General features: G+C 40.4%; 1 protein-coding gene across 1 annotated transcript; it reads right to left on the reverse strand.

The window, feature by feature from the left end:
• Positions 1-2,747: 2,747 nt before the first annotated feature.
• On the reverse strand, positions 2,748-13,551 carry LOC131795427 (NFX1-type zinc finger-containing protein 1). Its single transcript, XM_059112993.2, has 6 exons — positions 13,451-13,551; positions 10,561-12,538; positions 7,669-10,303; positions 6,918-7,315; positions 6,042-6,315; positions 2,748-5,203 (listed from the first exon to the last, which is right to left on the reverse strand). Exons 2-6 carry the CDS (start codon positions 12,473-12,475, stop codon positions 4,942-4,944), a joined length of 5,484 nt encoding a protein of 1,827 aa, XP_058968976.2. The 5' UTR covers positions 12,476-12,538; positions 13,451-13,551; the 3' UTR covers positions 2,748-4,941.
• Between the last annotated feature and the right edge of the window lie 1,495 nt (positions 13,552-15,046).

Here is a 15,046-nt window from a genome sequence, read left to right on the forward strand (position 1 = left end):
GGCCCATGATAGAGCTATATTTTTGACACTTGCACACGATACTCGGCTAATCAAGCTCTCTTTAACGAGCTATAAATTATCAGGGAGTTCCCCTTTTTCGCAGAAAAATGAACACATGAATAATGAAACAATGAAAATTGGTTAATGAGGTTTTGGTTACTTGAAAGAACCATGAGCAAAACCGTGTTTTCAAACTCATTAACAAAATTCTATTGTTTCAATATTCAGAGGAGATTTTCTCGGCCCATGACAGAGTTGTAACTTTGACACTTACACACAATATACACTTAATCTCGCTCTTTGTAACAAGCCGTAAATTGTCGTTGAATTTTTTTTTTTCGCAAAGATATAATCGTACGAATATTGAAACAAAAGAAATTGGTTAATGAGCTTTTGGTACCCTGGAAGAACCACGAGCTAAACCGATTTTTCAAACTCATTAACAAAATTCTATTATTTCAATATTCAAAGGGGATTTTCTCGGTTCATACCAGGGCTTTAACTTTAAAACTTGCACACAAGCCACAGCTGATCAAGCTCCTTCTAAAGAATTGAAACTTCTTTCAGGAATTCCTCTTTTTCGCAAAGATATAAAGGCATGAATATTTTAACAATAGAAATTGGTTAATGAGCTTTTGGTTACTTGGAAGAACCACGAGAAAAACTGAGTTTTCAGACTCATTAACAAAATTCTATTGTTTCAATATTCAGAGGGAATTTTCTCAGACTACAAATGAGCTATAAGTTTGACTTTTGTACTCAATGTACAAATAATCAAGCTCTTTCTAGCGAATTTCATCTGTTCCCGGAATCCTTCCTTTTCATTGAAATTTAAATGCACGAATAGAGAAACAATAGAAATTGGTTAATGAGCTTTTGGTAACTTGGAAGAACCACGGGAAAAAACGAGTTTTCAAACTCATTAACCAAATTATATTGTTTCGATATTCAGAGGGGATTTTCTCAGGCCACATAAGAGCTCATACTTTTATACTTACACACAACACAGCTAATTGCACTCTTTTTAACGAGCTATATTATGTTCAGGAATTCCTCTTTTTCACAGAGATATGAAGGCATGAATGTTAAAATAATAGAAACTGGTTAATGAGCTTTTGGTACCTTGGAAGAACCACAAGCAAAATTGTGTTTTCAAGCTCATTAACAAAATTTTATTGTTTCAATATTCAGAAGGGATTTTTTCGGCACACAAGAGAGCTGTAACTTTGACACTACACAAAATACACACCGAATCAAGCTCTTTCTGATGAATTAAAAGTTTTCCCGGAATTTCTTTTTTTCACTGAGATATAAATGCATGAATAATTAAACAATAGAAATTGTTTAATGAGCTTTTGGAAATTTGGAAGAACCACGAAAAAAACCAAGCTTTCGCACTCAAGGGGGATTTTCTCGGTTGATAAAAGGGCTTTCATATTGAAACTTACACACAAGCCACAGCTAATCAAGCTCCTTCTATAAAATTGAAACGTTTCCCGGAATTCCAATTTTTCACCAAGATATAAACTCATGAATATTTAGACAATAGAAATTGGTTAATGAGCCTTTTGGTTACTTGGAAGAACCTCGAGAAAAACTGAGTTTTCAAACTCGTTAACAAAATTCTATTGTTTCAATATTCAGAAGGGGTTTCTCGGCACACAAAAGAGATCATGCTTTGACACTTACAAACAATACACAGCTAATTACGCTCTTTCTAACGAATTTACACTTTTCCTGGAATTCCTTTTTTTCACTGAGATGTAAATGCATGAATATTAAAACAATAGGAATTGGTTAATGAGCTTTTGGCAACTTGGAAGAACCACGAGCTAAACCGAGCTTTCAAACTCATTAACAAAATTCTATTCTTTCAATATTCAAAGGGGATTTTCTCGCTCCATGAAAGGACTGTAACTTTGACACTTGCACACAAGCCAGAGCTAACCAAGCTCCTTCTACAAAATTGAAAATTTTCTCGGAATTCCTCTTTGTCACTGAGATATAAACACATGAATATTTAAACAATAGAAATTGGTTAATGAGCCTTTTGGTTCCTTGGAAGAACTTCGAGAAAAACTGAGTTTTAAAACTCATTAACAAAATTCTATTGTTTCAATATTCAGAAGGGATATTTTCGGCCCGTAAAATGATTACAACTTTGAAACGTACACACAAGTCACACCTACTCAATTTCTTTCTAACGCATTATAAATTGACTGGGAATTCCTCTATTTCACAAAGATATAAACGCTTGAATATTGTAACAACAGAAATTGGTTAATGAGCTTTTAGTAACTTGGAAGAACCACGAGCAAAACCGAGTGTTCAAAGTCATTAATAAAATTTTATTGTTTTAATATTCAGTAGGGATTTTTTTTTTCTTACAGGCTATGAATTGTTCCGGAATTCCTTCTTTTAACTGAGATATAAATGCACAAATATTGAAAAAGAAATTCGTTAATGAGCCTTTGGGGACCTTAGGCTTAACTCTAACCCTAGAATACATCTAGATTAAATCTAGATTTTTTCTCATAAACAAAAATTTTAATGTTTTCATGTTCAGAGGGGATTTTCTGGAGATGCACTCAATCTACGCCTTTTTGAGCTGCCCGCTAATCAAGGGAAACAATAAAATTGAGACCAAAAGTTGAGGCGTTAAGGAATTGAAGAGAGGAAAGTTAGAAGAGGAAAGAACGTGGAAAATGTTTTTAACAAAAAGTGCCATCTACTTTTGAGAAGACTGTGTCACGAAGCCAGGAGACGATTCTTGTTTTCCTTTTTAAACACTTTATTATTTATCTTAAACTTCTGAAAACCTTACGATCTCGAACCTTATTTATAGTAGCCGATTACATCATACTTATTTCTGAAACACTATTTTTAGCAGCAAGAACATTCTAGACGCTAATGTTCCTGAATATGGAGAAGTTTCTAGCTCAGCTTATGCAATAGCGTTGTGGTAAATCAATGTTCTATTAATTTCTGGAGACTTCGTTACAGAGTTGACTTTCTCGACTGAACTGGGTCAGCGGAAGTAACTTATGCTGTTCCTCTATACTTGCGAGTAAACCGAACAAACTGTCCTCATACTAATTCATTCAATTCTAAGAATACCACCTACAGCTTCCATCTGGCTCCTAATTTTCCATTAAGTCCTTAAGAGCATTTTTAAATTGAAAGCAGTAAAACCAAAACCTAATTTACCTCAACGACCAATCACAACGAAGGAAATATCTCAGAAAGCCAATAAGACCTTAGAGTAAAAAACAGCAAACGCACACGAGCGCGGGAAAACACACGTGACCAAGTCACCACTGTTTTTAGAACTGCTCCTGATTGGTTGAGATTGTAGCACGAGTATTTTAAACCAATAAAAAAGCAAGAAAAAGCAAAAAGCAATGAAATCCCAATTATATTCGACACCCAATTGAAAATTGCTCCAACTCTGATCTGTTACTAATTCAATCATGGAGCCCACCTTCATCTTTGCAATACATATCTTGTAGTAAGAACTCTTTAAAATTTAAATCAGAAATACACGTGATAGCTGTACAGAAGTAAATCTAGCCATCCTAACACGAACTACAGTTGCTACCAAGAGATAATAACCAGTTTATAATCTTAAGTTGTTACAAATCAAGACTAAAACGAGATTACTGTCTACCTAGGAATGAAGCCGACTCATTCTTTTTCTTATCAAAAAATAAAAATCATAAAAATAACAAGAGTATAAATGAATATGATCACGGTATATGCTCGATGTAACACCAGGGGAGGCGTTTCTCAGTAGTACCCAGTCCCCAAAAGGCGGGTTGTTTTTTGCTTTTTTGTTGCTGTTTTGTTGCTGTTATTTTCTTTACGACTCAACAAACAAGATCGTGGTATTTATAGTATTAAAATTCAGAAATGAAAATATTAAGAAACCAAACATATCGGATATGTTTGAGATGATAAAGTTCTACTTTATACATTTGGATTTTCAAGTATAGTTTCGCGCTAGTTAAGCTACCACTATTTTCGAGAAACGGACCTCAAACCCCCCCCCCCCCTCCCCTCCAAAAAAAAAAAAAGGAATTCATGAGCGGTACTCAATCGTACGATTCCTTTTGCTCAAGCTGTCTATAGAGCGTTTTTCGATTGAGAAAATCAAAGTAATCACAGGGGCAAATCAAAAGGAAGGAAAATAACTTTAAGAACCAATGAGATCTCAAAACTAAAACAATCAAACTGCCTGAAGCGCGAGAAAACGCGGGTGACCAAGTCGTGATTGGTTTTAGTTTTGCATCTGATTAGTTGAGAGAGTGACTCGAGTTTTCGGGACCAATGACAGAGCAAAAAAAAAAAAAAGGCAAAAACAAACAAATTCCGCTCTACTTTCGACTCTCAATTGAAAATTGCTCTCTTGGTCTGTGTTGAGTGTTACTTTAGAAAATAAATCATAACTAGTCTACTGTTGAGTTAATACTCTTCAACTTTAAATTATCTGCTGGTATCAAATCAATCGATTTAAAAGTTTCGAGGGCTTATGAAAGGCAAGCAACAGTAATAATACACTGATCACAACTAATCAAAGATTAACCAGCCATGAGACAAAACAACGGAGGACGCCGCCAGAAAACCTGACATGCGCAAAGGAACTTGAGAAAAAGGAGCTTTTTAATAGCTGGTAACAATGAAACAGAAAATTTAATGTAAAAAAAAGTGTGGCAAACTAAAAATTAGCCCACTCGAGCTCTAAACTCAGAATATTTTTTCCACAAGGTGCGCAGCAAATAAATTTCTCGCTTAGCGCGAATCGCCACAAATTATTTTAGTTCTGCATCTTGTTAATCAAGGTAATATTACACCTTCTCAAGGACTGCAGTAGAGTAGAAAAAAAATACACATGTACAATGTGGGCTTAAGTTAAAGTTCATGGTAAAACCATTCAATGTTTCATTAACAATGTCTACATGCCTTGCGCCTCGCACCATCCATCTCCCAAGCCAATTGGTTTCCTTCCTCCAGACTGTGATTTGAACCACCAATCACAGCTCTGCAATCAGGACATGTGGTTCTGTGTATGGGGCCACCGCACTCACCAACGACATAGGCGTGTCCATTGGGACATTTAAACCAATGACCCGTTTTGAAGTTCATGGCTGCTACGATCTGAGTTTTTTCCTCAGGTGTCAACGGCGAGAGAGCTGGGTGGGCGCGCCTAAAATTAAAAGGAGCAGCACATCATCCACTTCAATGAGACAACCACACGTCTCAAGAGATACTGAAAACAACTTGGAAAACTCCGGGGTAAAAAAATTGGACGTGTATTCTGGGAAGTGCAAAGGTCCAGAAAGAACGACGAACTTTACAGAAAGATTTGCGCACCTGAAAATCAACTAAATTGACAAAATGGCAGCTAAGCAAAGCAGAGGTGTAACTGGGAGAAACAGTCGCAGAGATCAATCATTATTTATTGCCTTGGGGAGGGGAAGGGGGAGTGGAAAATTTTGGAGGGTCACATGGTTCTCCAGGGAAACAGAGGGGATATCAGTCGCCGCCAAGAGATTATAAGGGGGGGACTATAGAGAACTGTCTGCTAATTAACTGCCAGAGAGGGGGATTAGGAAAATATTACAGAACCTTATAGGGGATCAGGTGAGGTTTATTATAACACAACTAAAATCCTCTAGCCCCCTCTCAAGAGATGAATAATGATAATTTCCTCAGAGAAAGTTATCCACCCATTTTGTCAATTACTCTAGATATAAGCAAGTCGAACAAGAGTTCAGGACCAAAAATATGACTTTGACGCTTAAAAGGGGGGAAGTTTTGATTTCAGTTTGCTTTTAGAGCATTTATTCTCATCTAAATCTCATTCAAAGCCACAAGAGCATGAAGAGGAGAAAATCTCCACCATCTACTCCGCGACTCCTATTCACTTCTCATTCGAAGACGCACAAAACTGCTAGGTATACCGGCTGACGAACCGGCCTGACCCTTGCAGTCATCCAATGAAGTAGTACGCACTTCAACACATAAAAAAAAGGTTAAGTCACCTGATATCACCCAACTTTCCCAGGTACATATCAAGTCTCTCTTCCTTCACAATTCTGCCGCTGGACAGTTCATCTTGTATCGACGTCATAGTTTTACGGTAATTCCTCTTAAGGTTTAAGCCCAGGCTCCTGGCGTTGTGCCACAACAAACACAGCTCAAGTTGGAGGTTTTGTCGAGTGAATTCAACTTTTATATCATGCAGTTCCCTCTCTGTGACTCCCTGAGACATGAAGCGTTTCCTCAGATACTCTAAGTCCTTCTGCACTGCCATAGCTATTCATGGAAACAAAAATAAGAAACTCATACAGGGACGCCGAAATTTTCCATGTAAATGCAAGTGACCCTAAGGGATTAAAATGTAACTTCTCCTCCAAAATTCTATAATTTTTTAGCAAATAGATAACGGGAATAAATTTTCCGTTCCCTGCGAGATTTTCTAAGGCACTTTCCACTGCTACGTCGGTTTTAGAAACAGTCAGAAAAATTTCCTATAGTGAAGTCCGATGGTCCGAGTGGGCTGGATCTCAAACGGACTGCTACTTGAATTCCTTCGTGCTGATTGATCGAGAGCCACAGTCAATAGAAGTATCGACAATGTCAAGTCAAATTCGATTTGTGAGAACCTGGAGATCAAAGTCAGTATCAGAGCACCTACGCACCTACCCCTCCCCTAGCCGAACAACAGTCAACTGATAACAAGTCAGGGTTAATGTTGGGTTAGTTTAGGGGTAGGTCCACAGTTGGTCCGGTACCAACGTTGATCAAAATGCGCTTCTTTAATACCTATTGATAACCTCTGCCGTAATGACATTAGCTGTAAGACTCCACCGGCGTATACAAAGGTTGATAAGAAACCTTCATAATTTCGTACTTACCTGTCATAACGATGTCAGTGCTCAAGTTTCGAGGTGCATGGCACAGAAAACATTGATCCAACTTCTGTCTTATTACGCAAAACTTCTCCATAAACATCACCCGGTTTTCTGTAACTGCCACTGTTACTCTGGTCATTCCTTTCAAACTGCTCTCCAGTCTTTTCCACTCCTCCATCTTGTCGGCAAAAATCGTTTTTAAGCCTGTAAGACGTGCTTGTAATTTCTTCCTGGTGTGTTTCATCTCGTTCGGATGACCGCAAGCACGTATCTTCACTTTCTCTATGTCGCATAGCTGCTGTTTAATAACGTTGCTGTATCGTAGGCTCGTACGAATGGGGGTGAGACAGCGAGGACAGGACTTGAGTTTAATCGCGCCACTTTCTTCGTCGTCCATGTACCTGCAGAAAAGAGTGTGATATAGAATGTACCATTTCCTGAATTTGTCTCCTTTTCCAGGTAAAATGAAAACGTTTTGAGTCCATCTAAGGCTTTTTGTCAGCGGTATATATATTTGTGGCACTAAGTACTTCGTAGATTCAGTGTGGATTGTCTTCCAAGTTTACTTAACGCCATAGTCGACCACACCGCTGACACGGCGATTTTGAGTAATGGATCCATTTTCTTATCATTACTGTCCATCCTCTATTCCTATTGGAATCTTATGGGTTTCTTAAGTTTCTTAAGTAAAATAAGCCGCTGACTGTTTTCGCTGTATTTTCAAATACTTTAACACAAATTGGAATCAACTTACTTGTCAAGTCCTGTTACTTCAAATATGTGTTTACAGTCTGATAGTTTGATGAAACGTGCATCGTCTTGGTCTTCCTCACCAAAGAAAATTTCAGTAATGGAAGACCCGTCATTCTTGTCACAGGAGACACAAACACACTGCTCTCCACATAAACCGTGGCAGATATGACGACGTCTTCCGCATTTGATGATTTTGTTGCACCGTACGTTGCACCTTGGCCTGTTGCATAACTCTCCACAAAGCTTAGAGCACTTGTGATGCGGACATTTCCACGTGCATTCTTCACTGCACGGCACGCACAGCTCACCACACTGTTTCGCGCAGTAGTTATGCACGCATCGGTTTTCACATTGCCTTGAACACGGTGGACACGCTGCGATGCAAGATTCTCTACACTTGTGCGAACACACTAACAGACGATCACACCTTTGGTTGCACCGCTTATGAATTCGACCCATTCGACATTCTCCACAGGTTCCAGAACACTGGTGACCACATTCCAATATGGAGGAGCAGGGTACTAGGCATTCGTTGGGCTTAGCAGAACACGCGACTGTCACATCATGTCCACATGGCCAATCCCGCCTCTTAACGCTTTTTTTGCAGTTTTTCGTGCAGGGTTCTCCACATAAGTTTTGGCACTGGTGACCACACTGCGGGAGCTTCTTTTCGCAGTTTTCCTTGCACTTCACCCTTTTCTCATCCTGACCACACCTCATGGTATTGAAATGCCCACAAAGTGGTAGCATTTTCCGCACCGGAACCGCACAATTCGTTTTACACGCTTCGAAACAAAGCTTGGGGCACTTGTGAGAGCAGCCGTTGATGGTATTACGGCATGGCTCTATACATCTGTAGTTCTCGTGTTCAACATCATCAGGATGACAGAGCTGTTTACATGTGTGACCGCACTCCAACCGCACGTTACACTCACGCTGGCATCCCCCATTAGGAACCTTTTTCTTAAAATCGCTGGCGAGTTTGACGCGGACTTCTGTGTGGTGAATCTGGCAAACCAGCTGTAAATTGCTGCAAATTCTTCCATTCGCTCTGAGATCTGTTACAATCTTCCGCCAGATGTCACTGTGAGTGGAAAGGAGGTCAAAGTTTCCGATGCAGTAGAAACCTTTCTTTGCACGAGAGAGAGCCACGCATGCGCGGTTAACAATCTTCAGAAATCCGACTTTCTTATCTTTGTTACTGCGCACGAGTGACAGAAGGATAATGTCGTTTTCTTCACCTTGAAAGTTGTCAACTGTTGTCACACGGACACCTCTCAAGGATTGATCTTTTTCAGCTTTGAGAGATTCTCGGATGGCAAACATTTGTCCCATGTAGGTTGTCAGCAGGGTAATTTGATCGGCTTTGTAACCTTGCTGCAGTAAATATCGACATAGCGCGACCAAAAACTTGGCTTCGTGCTCATTCACGTGGCTGTGCGACTGATAACACGACACTTCCGTGTAATTGTGGCTGATGAAGAACATGTTCTTCTTCATTCCTTTGATATCTTCATATTTCTCCACCGACTCGTCATTCTCTAGATCGTCATAAATGTGTTTCATCAGGGCAGCGATTTCAGGTCTCATACGATGCTGTACGTTTAGCATCTCGCACTGCATTCCAACCTTCACCATTCGCTCAAACAGGGACACATCCAGCTTGAACCTCTTGGCCAAATCATAGACTGCGGGGTTGGGTCTTAGCTGCTGATGATCATCAATTAAAATCAAATGCTGACAGCCTGGAGTCAATGAAGTAATAATGTGAGCCTCGAGTACTTCAGCGGCTTCTTCAACTAAAACAATTTTGGGGCGAATCCGCTGAAGAATACGGCGGTTTTTGCCGGCGCAGGTGGTTGTCATGCCAATGACACGTGCATTCTTGAGAACGATTGCGTTCTCCTCCTCCCGCAACTCGTTCAAGCGAGCCTGAAATTTTTCTAATTCGGGTTGTTTGTCTTGTATTTGTTTTAAATAGTTTTTCTCAGCTCTCTGGAGCCATAGCCTGTATAGATTCCAGCGCTGTTGTTGCGATAACCCTTGTGAGAGGAATAGGCGCTTTTCTTCGTTCTCAGGCATAACCTCTACAGCTTGGAGGTTTCTTTGTAGTTGCAAGGATCTTTTAGAGTCGTTGATTTCGCATATCAGCACATCTGAGGGCTTGGTTGCGATGCGGAAGTCACTTTCCTCTTGAGCATCGTCTTCATCGGCAAAGGTGCGGAACGAAACTTGCCTTTGAAAATCTTCGTCATGGAAATCACAAGTATCTGTGTCCTTGAGGTCTTTTGCATCCACGTGTTTCTCCACATCAAGCCATTTACAGAAGAATTCGTTCGCGTTCCGTTTATTATGGTTGTCGAATTGTCTCTCAAACCACCGGGCGTGGCGTTCTAACATGAACTGATGTATCAAATGAAAGGACAGGACTCCTCTTCTTGCAAGCTTCATCACCAGTATTGACAGGTCTAGAGCTCCATCCTCCTTCAGCGCTCTAATTTTCTTGTTAGTCTTTGTTCTCGCTCTTGTAATTCTGCCAGGAATTTCCTTGTTTTCACGAGCTTGCTCGCGAACGAAGTGGAGCATATTGGGTTCAAGTTTTTCACTTTTAGACCGCCCACCGACACGAACAATCCCTATGAGGAAGACAAATGCAAAATTGAGAATTTCAGATCGCTTTAGGGACCAGTCGTCCCTTTTTCACCTGAGGGTGGTGGTTGGTCAGGGGAGGATTAGGGGGATCAGTCATCAGTCGTCAATAACAGAGTGTAAAGGGGGACTATGGAAAATTGACCGCTAATTAAATGCAAATGAGGCGGGGGGGGGGGGGGCCGGGGGAAGGGTGTCATAAGAATTTTAAAGAGCCTTAAGGGTGGGATTAGGTAAATCTTACCTTGCATTGGCAGAAGTCCTTCCAGGAACTGATCCAGGGCGTGATTCGTGTAAGACACCATTAAAATTGGTGTCGGCTCATCCTCTCCTTCCCAGAGGGAAGCTGTCTCCAAAAGAACACGCGCGATTTTCAAACCCACATATGTCTTCCCAGTCCCTGGCGGCCCTTGAATGACAGCAAACTTTTTGGTCAGCGCCAGTTGAAATGCTCGCAGCTGTGAGTCGTTAAAACCCAGGCTGTCTCGGTAGTACTGCAATTCGAAAGCGTTCACAAGATCTTGGCTATCAGTGGACATGTCTTCCTCGTCACTGTAAAGCACATCTTCGCTCGAAGTCAGACGGTGCTGCACAAATCCAGAGTTTCTGTCTCTGATAATGTCATATTCAACAAACGGGCGCAACTCACTGCTACCATCTATTTCATCTTGTAATATTCCACTCATGTTGTAGTCGAAGTTCGTTTGATGCTTGTGATCTGGAGCACCAATGACACTCTTACACTTCACAATGTGCTTTTCAAATGGCAAGTCTCCAGGATATATTTCTTTCATACCTTCTAACACATATCTGTACGCTTCAAAGAAGGCTTTGGATTCGACCATGTCAAATTTCGTCTTGGAATCGATCCATTCATTTAATGTTTCGAGATCCACACCTTCAAATCGCACATCAAGCTCACCCAGGCAAAGTTCTTTGGGATTTCGACCCTCGACTGTGGCAAAAAAAGGCGTGTAAAAGTCATCCGGTGCTAAACACAAGAGGGAACCATTCTTGAAACGCTTACATCTGTCCCAAGGGACTTTCCTCACAGTGTGGTGAAATGCGTTAAACCGGATCCTGTAGACCTTTCCTTTTGCATTACATACGGGATACAACACAGTGACGTCTCGGTAGAAGTACACGTCTTTGGCGCGTTCTTTGTCCTTGCTGCCACTAGCTGCTAGGCCGCCGCTGTCCCTCCGAAGCTCCATGATAGCTTCCCGCAGTGGTATGATAAAGTCTTCTCGAACAAGCCGAAACTGAACATCTAAGTAATGTTCCAGATCTCTGTAGCCGCGCTGGTCGACAACATTGACACGAAGAAAGGGATTATGTGAAATGCTAAGATCTGAGGCTTTTGGGAAAACACTGAGTTCTCGAAAACTCTGCGGGGGCTCGACTTCCAACTCCTCTTCTTCGTCCCAGTTAGGCATCATTTCTTGATTAATGACTCCTTGTCGCAGTTCTTTGACTTGGGAAACTTTCTTTTCCAGTGTACCTACGTCGTGTAAACGCCTTTTTGCTTTTAGTTGCATCACGGTGTCTTCGAGCGCAAACACAGGAATTTCGTGAGCTACTTCGCGTCCAAATCTCTGCAGGAAGTGGAGAAATACTTCCGCCAAACTGAAGATCAGATCGGATGATTGGAACTTATCAAATTCTTTTCCTGCATAAAACATCATTCGGCTGATGAAACCAGACAGTCGTGAACACATGAAATTGCTTTCTATCACCAAACGTAACAACTCTTCAACATGACATAAGAGTATATTACGGGAACAACAAAGCTGATGGAGTACACAGATGGTAAGCCTCATGACACCTGGATTTATTTTTGTCTTGGAACTTAGCAACGCTTTGAATCTTTCAGATCTGAGGTCTAGTTCCAATATCCTATTTTCATCTGAATCTGCTTTCCATATTTCCTCCAAGGCCTTGTATCCTAAAGGTACCGCCTCCTCTTGACTCTCCCCTCCCCTCGTATCTGTTAGGCGTCGTCGTTTAGGCGAGAAAGCTTGTGAGTCATATGACCATTTATCGCTCTCACTACGTCGCCTTCCTTCCTCAAAATCGGACGTTCGGTTTGTTCTGCCAAAAGTAGCAGCTTCACCGTATCGTCTCTTGCGGTTTCGCCCCATATTACAGTTTCTAGTCATATGAATATTTTCTATCGTGAGCGATGTCTTGGTTCATTGTTGGCCAACTTTGTTTAAACGTCGCTGTCGACAAAATGATTTCAGTTTAAAATATTAGCATTACCATGGAAGAAATTGCCAAACTGTTCGTGGAAGATATGTAGAAAAATTTGAAATGACGAAATGTGAAATTCTCAAAGGAAATGTTTCGGAATTCACCACAACGCACATTGACCTTCGATAATTATCGAAAACAACATAAAAACCTTGAAAACATGATTTCTTCGCTTTTGTTTACCCGCAGAAAGCTCTCCTTTCTAACATTCCATACACCGTACATAATCTGAATTTTAGATGGAAAATAACTTACCCAACGACATTATGTTAATATTATCTAACTCTCCTTCCCTTGAGCATTAAATCGGTTTTCTAAAAGCTAGGTTTAGTTACCTCAGCGAAAAAAATATGCGTAATGTACGAGGGCAAAAATGGCTTCCCATACCAATGAAACTCTCGCTGCTGATAACGCATAATTGACCGAAAATCTCTCTTCATAGATCACTAGGGCTACATCACAGCTAAGCAACAAACTAGTTGCTCGTTATCAGCCTCAAATGCCTTTCTTTAAATCTGCACAGCCGATGTTAATGGTAACAAATGTAAACCTTTGGTACTCGATCAATTCACTCTTACATAATTCTTGAACAAATCATCCTCATTTCAAGCTTGTAAGCATTATATATTTGTCACACAGTTACATGAAAAGGAAACTGCTTTTCGATTTTCTCGTAGCTAGATCTCTATGTTTAGACTACAGCTCTAAACACTGCCAAAAACGTGCAGGTTTTCCTGTGGATAAAATCAATGTTATCCAACGTAACTGCACGATGTAATTTCAAGGCTCCTCTGCGCTGAATTGTAACTTTGCTGCACCAGTTGTTTTCTACACCACACTACAATCAATTTTCCGCATACATAAATACTATTTCTACATACCTTGACCTTTTTAAGAGCTGTTGAAAAGAACTTCCTCCGTAACAGACATAGAAAATGAAAACATTACTTAGTGTTTACTCTTCGCGGAAGCTTCTTCGAGACATCATATCAATTCCGAGAAAAGCGTCTTCCTCGTGATTGGTTGAATGTTCAGAGTTGACACGCAAACGAATCGAATTTCAATTTCAGTTAGAACCATTACACCAAGGGTTATATGTGGGAAGAGAGGAGTTTACTCGTTAGTAGTGTCTATGCAACAACAATAAAAACACGATGGATCAGCTGTGAAAGAATCTAGCGTGACCTTTTCACGACTCTCCGAAGCATCAGTTTTTGACTCGTGCAAACGAGTCTCTATGGGGACTCCGATGAGCAAATGAGTCACTGGCTCAATCACTCACTGTGGTAATGAGTTGTCCCGAACTCTACCGAGCGCGAAACCAGATTGGAGTAGTAACCGCGCATAAAACGATCGAGAGGCTTTTTTAGAGATTTATACTATATTTTCAAGCATTGTTGCTTGAAATATCACCTTCCAAGTGAACAAAAATTTATCGAGTTCAGGCACAAAGCTAATATTGTTAATTGCTTTGATTTTTTTTATCTGATGTAAAACAAGAACCGTGTAAACATTGGCGGCTGGATCGATGAGAAGCGGACGAAAATAATCCTGTGCTTTCCTGACTAAAGAAATTTGTGGAATTTATTGCCACATGTCTTTAATATCAATCAGTCAAAAAAAACTTGCAGTCACATAAAATGCGTTCAGAGGTATTTCCGTTCCGAGGCCGGAAACCTCAAGGTTTGTTATCAGATGCCAGTGCGAGAAAACTCTGTAAACGAAGATCATCATGTTACGGTGCAAATTTTATTGAGCAAATGCGAGGCGAAACGTGACATAGTAATGGAGAGTAGTGGAATTTGGCTGTGCAGGAAGAGCGATTTGGATTGCAGTGTCTAAATTGACGAATTTTGCAAACAGCAATTTAATAAGCGCAGGATACTACTTTGTAGATTTTACTTGTGATTATTAGTCTGTGGGTTAGATGGATGATTTTGATTTTCCGGAGATAAGAGAAACCCTACATTGCTTCAAGACCAATAATTATAAGTTCACAACCATGTTTCATCTCTAGATCAAGTAGTTTATGCACAAGTTGGCCGTAGGTATTCTGCATGCGCCGTTAAATTTAATTTTCATTACCTGGATCTCCTTAGAAGTAATCAGAATCACTTCTTACGAGAACAAAAGGGTTATAGAGGTGGGAAAACAAGGATCCCTTTTTGACCACTGGCTAATACTATTTCGCAAAATATTCTGATTTCGAGACAAGACATATTCGTGATTGATAGGAGATGTCACGCAACAAAATCGAACGTGACTGGTACTACTGGGTCTTTGTGGCAGTTTACTTCGCGGAATTATTATTATAACTAACACTAGTGTCTGATATCGAACAACGGTGTCTCAGCTCAGACACTCGCGTCCCAAATTGGACAACATCAGACACTAGTGCCTAAAATTGTACTCTAGTGTCTAAAATCGCACACTAGAGTCCAAAATCAGACACCAGTGTCTAAAATCCAACGATAGTG

The sequence above is a fragment of the Pocillopora verrucosa genome, chromosome 13, assembly GCF_036669915.1.
Source record: "Pocillopora verrucosa isolate sample1 chromosome 13, ASM3666991v2, whole genome shotgun sequence".
Lineage (NCBI taxonomy): Eukaryota > Metazoa > Cnidaria > Anthozoa > Scleractinia > Pocilloporidae > Pocillopora > Pocillopora verrucosa.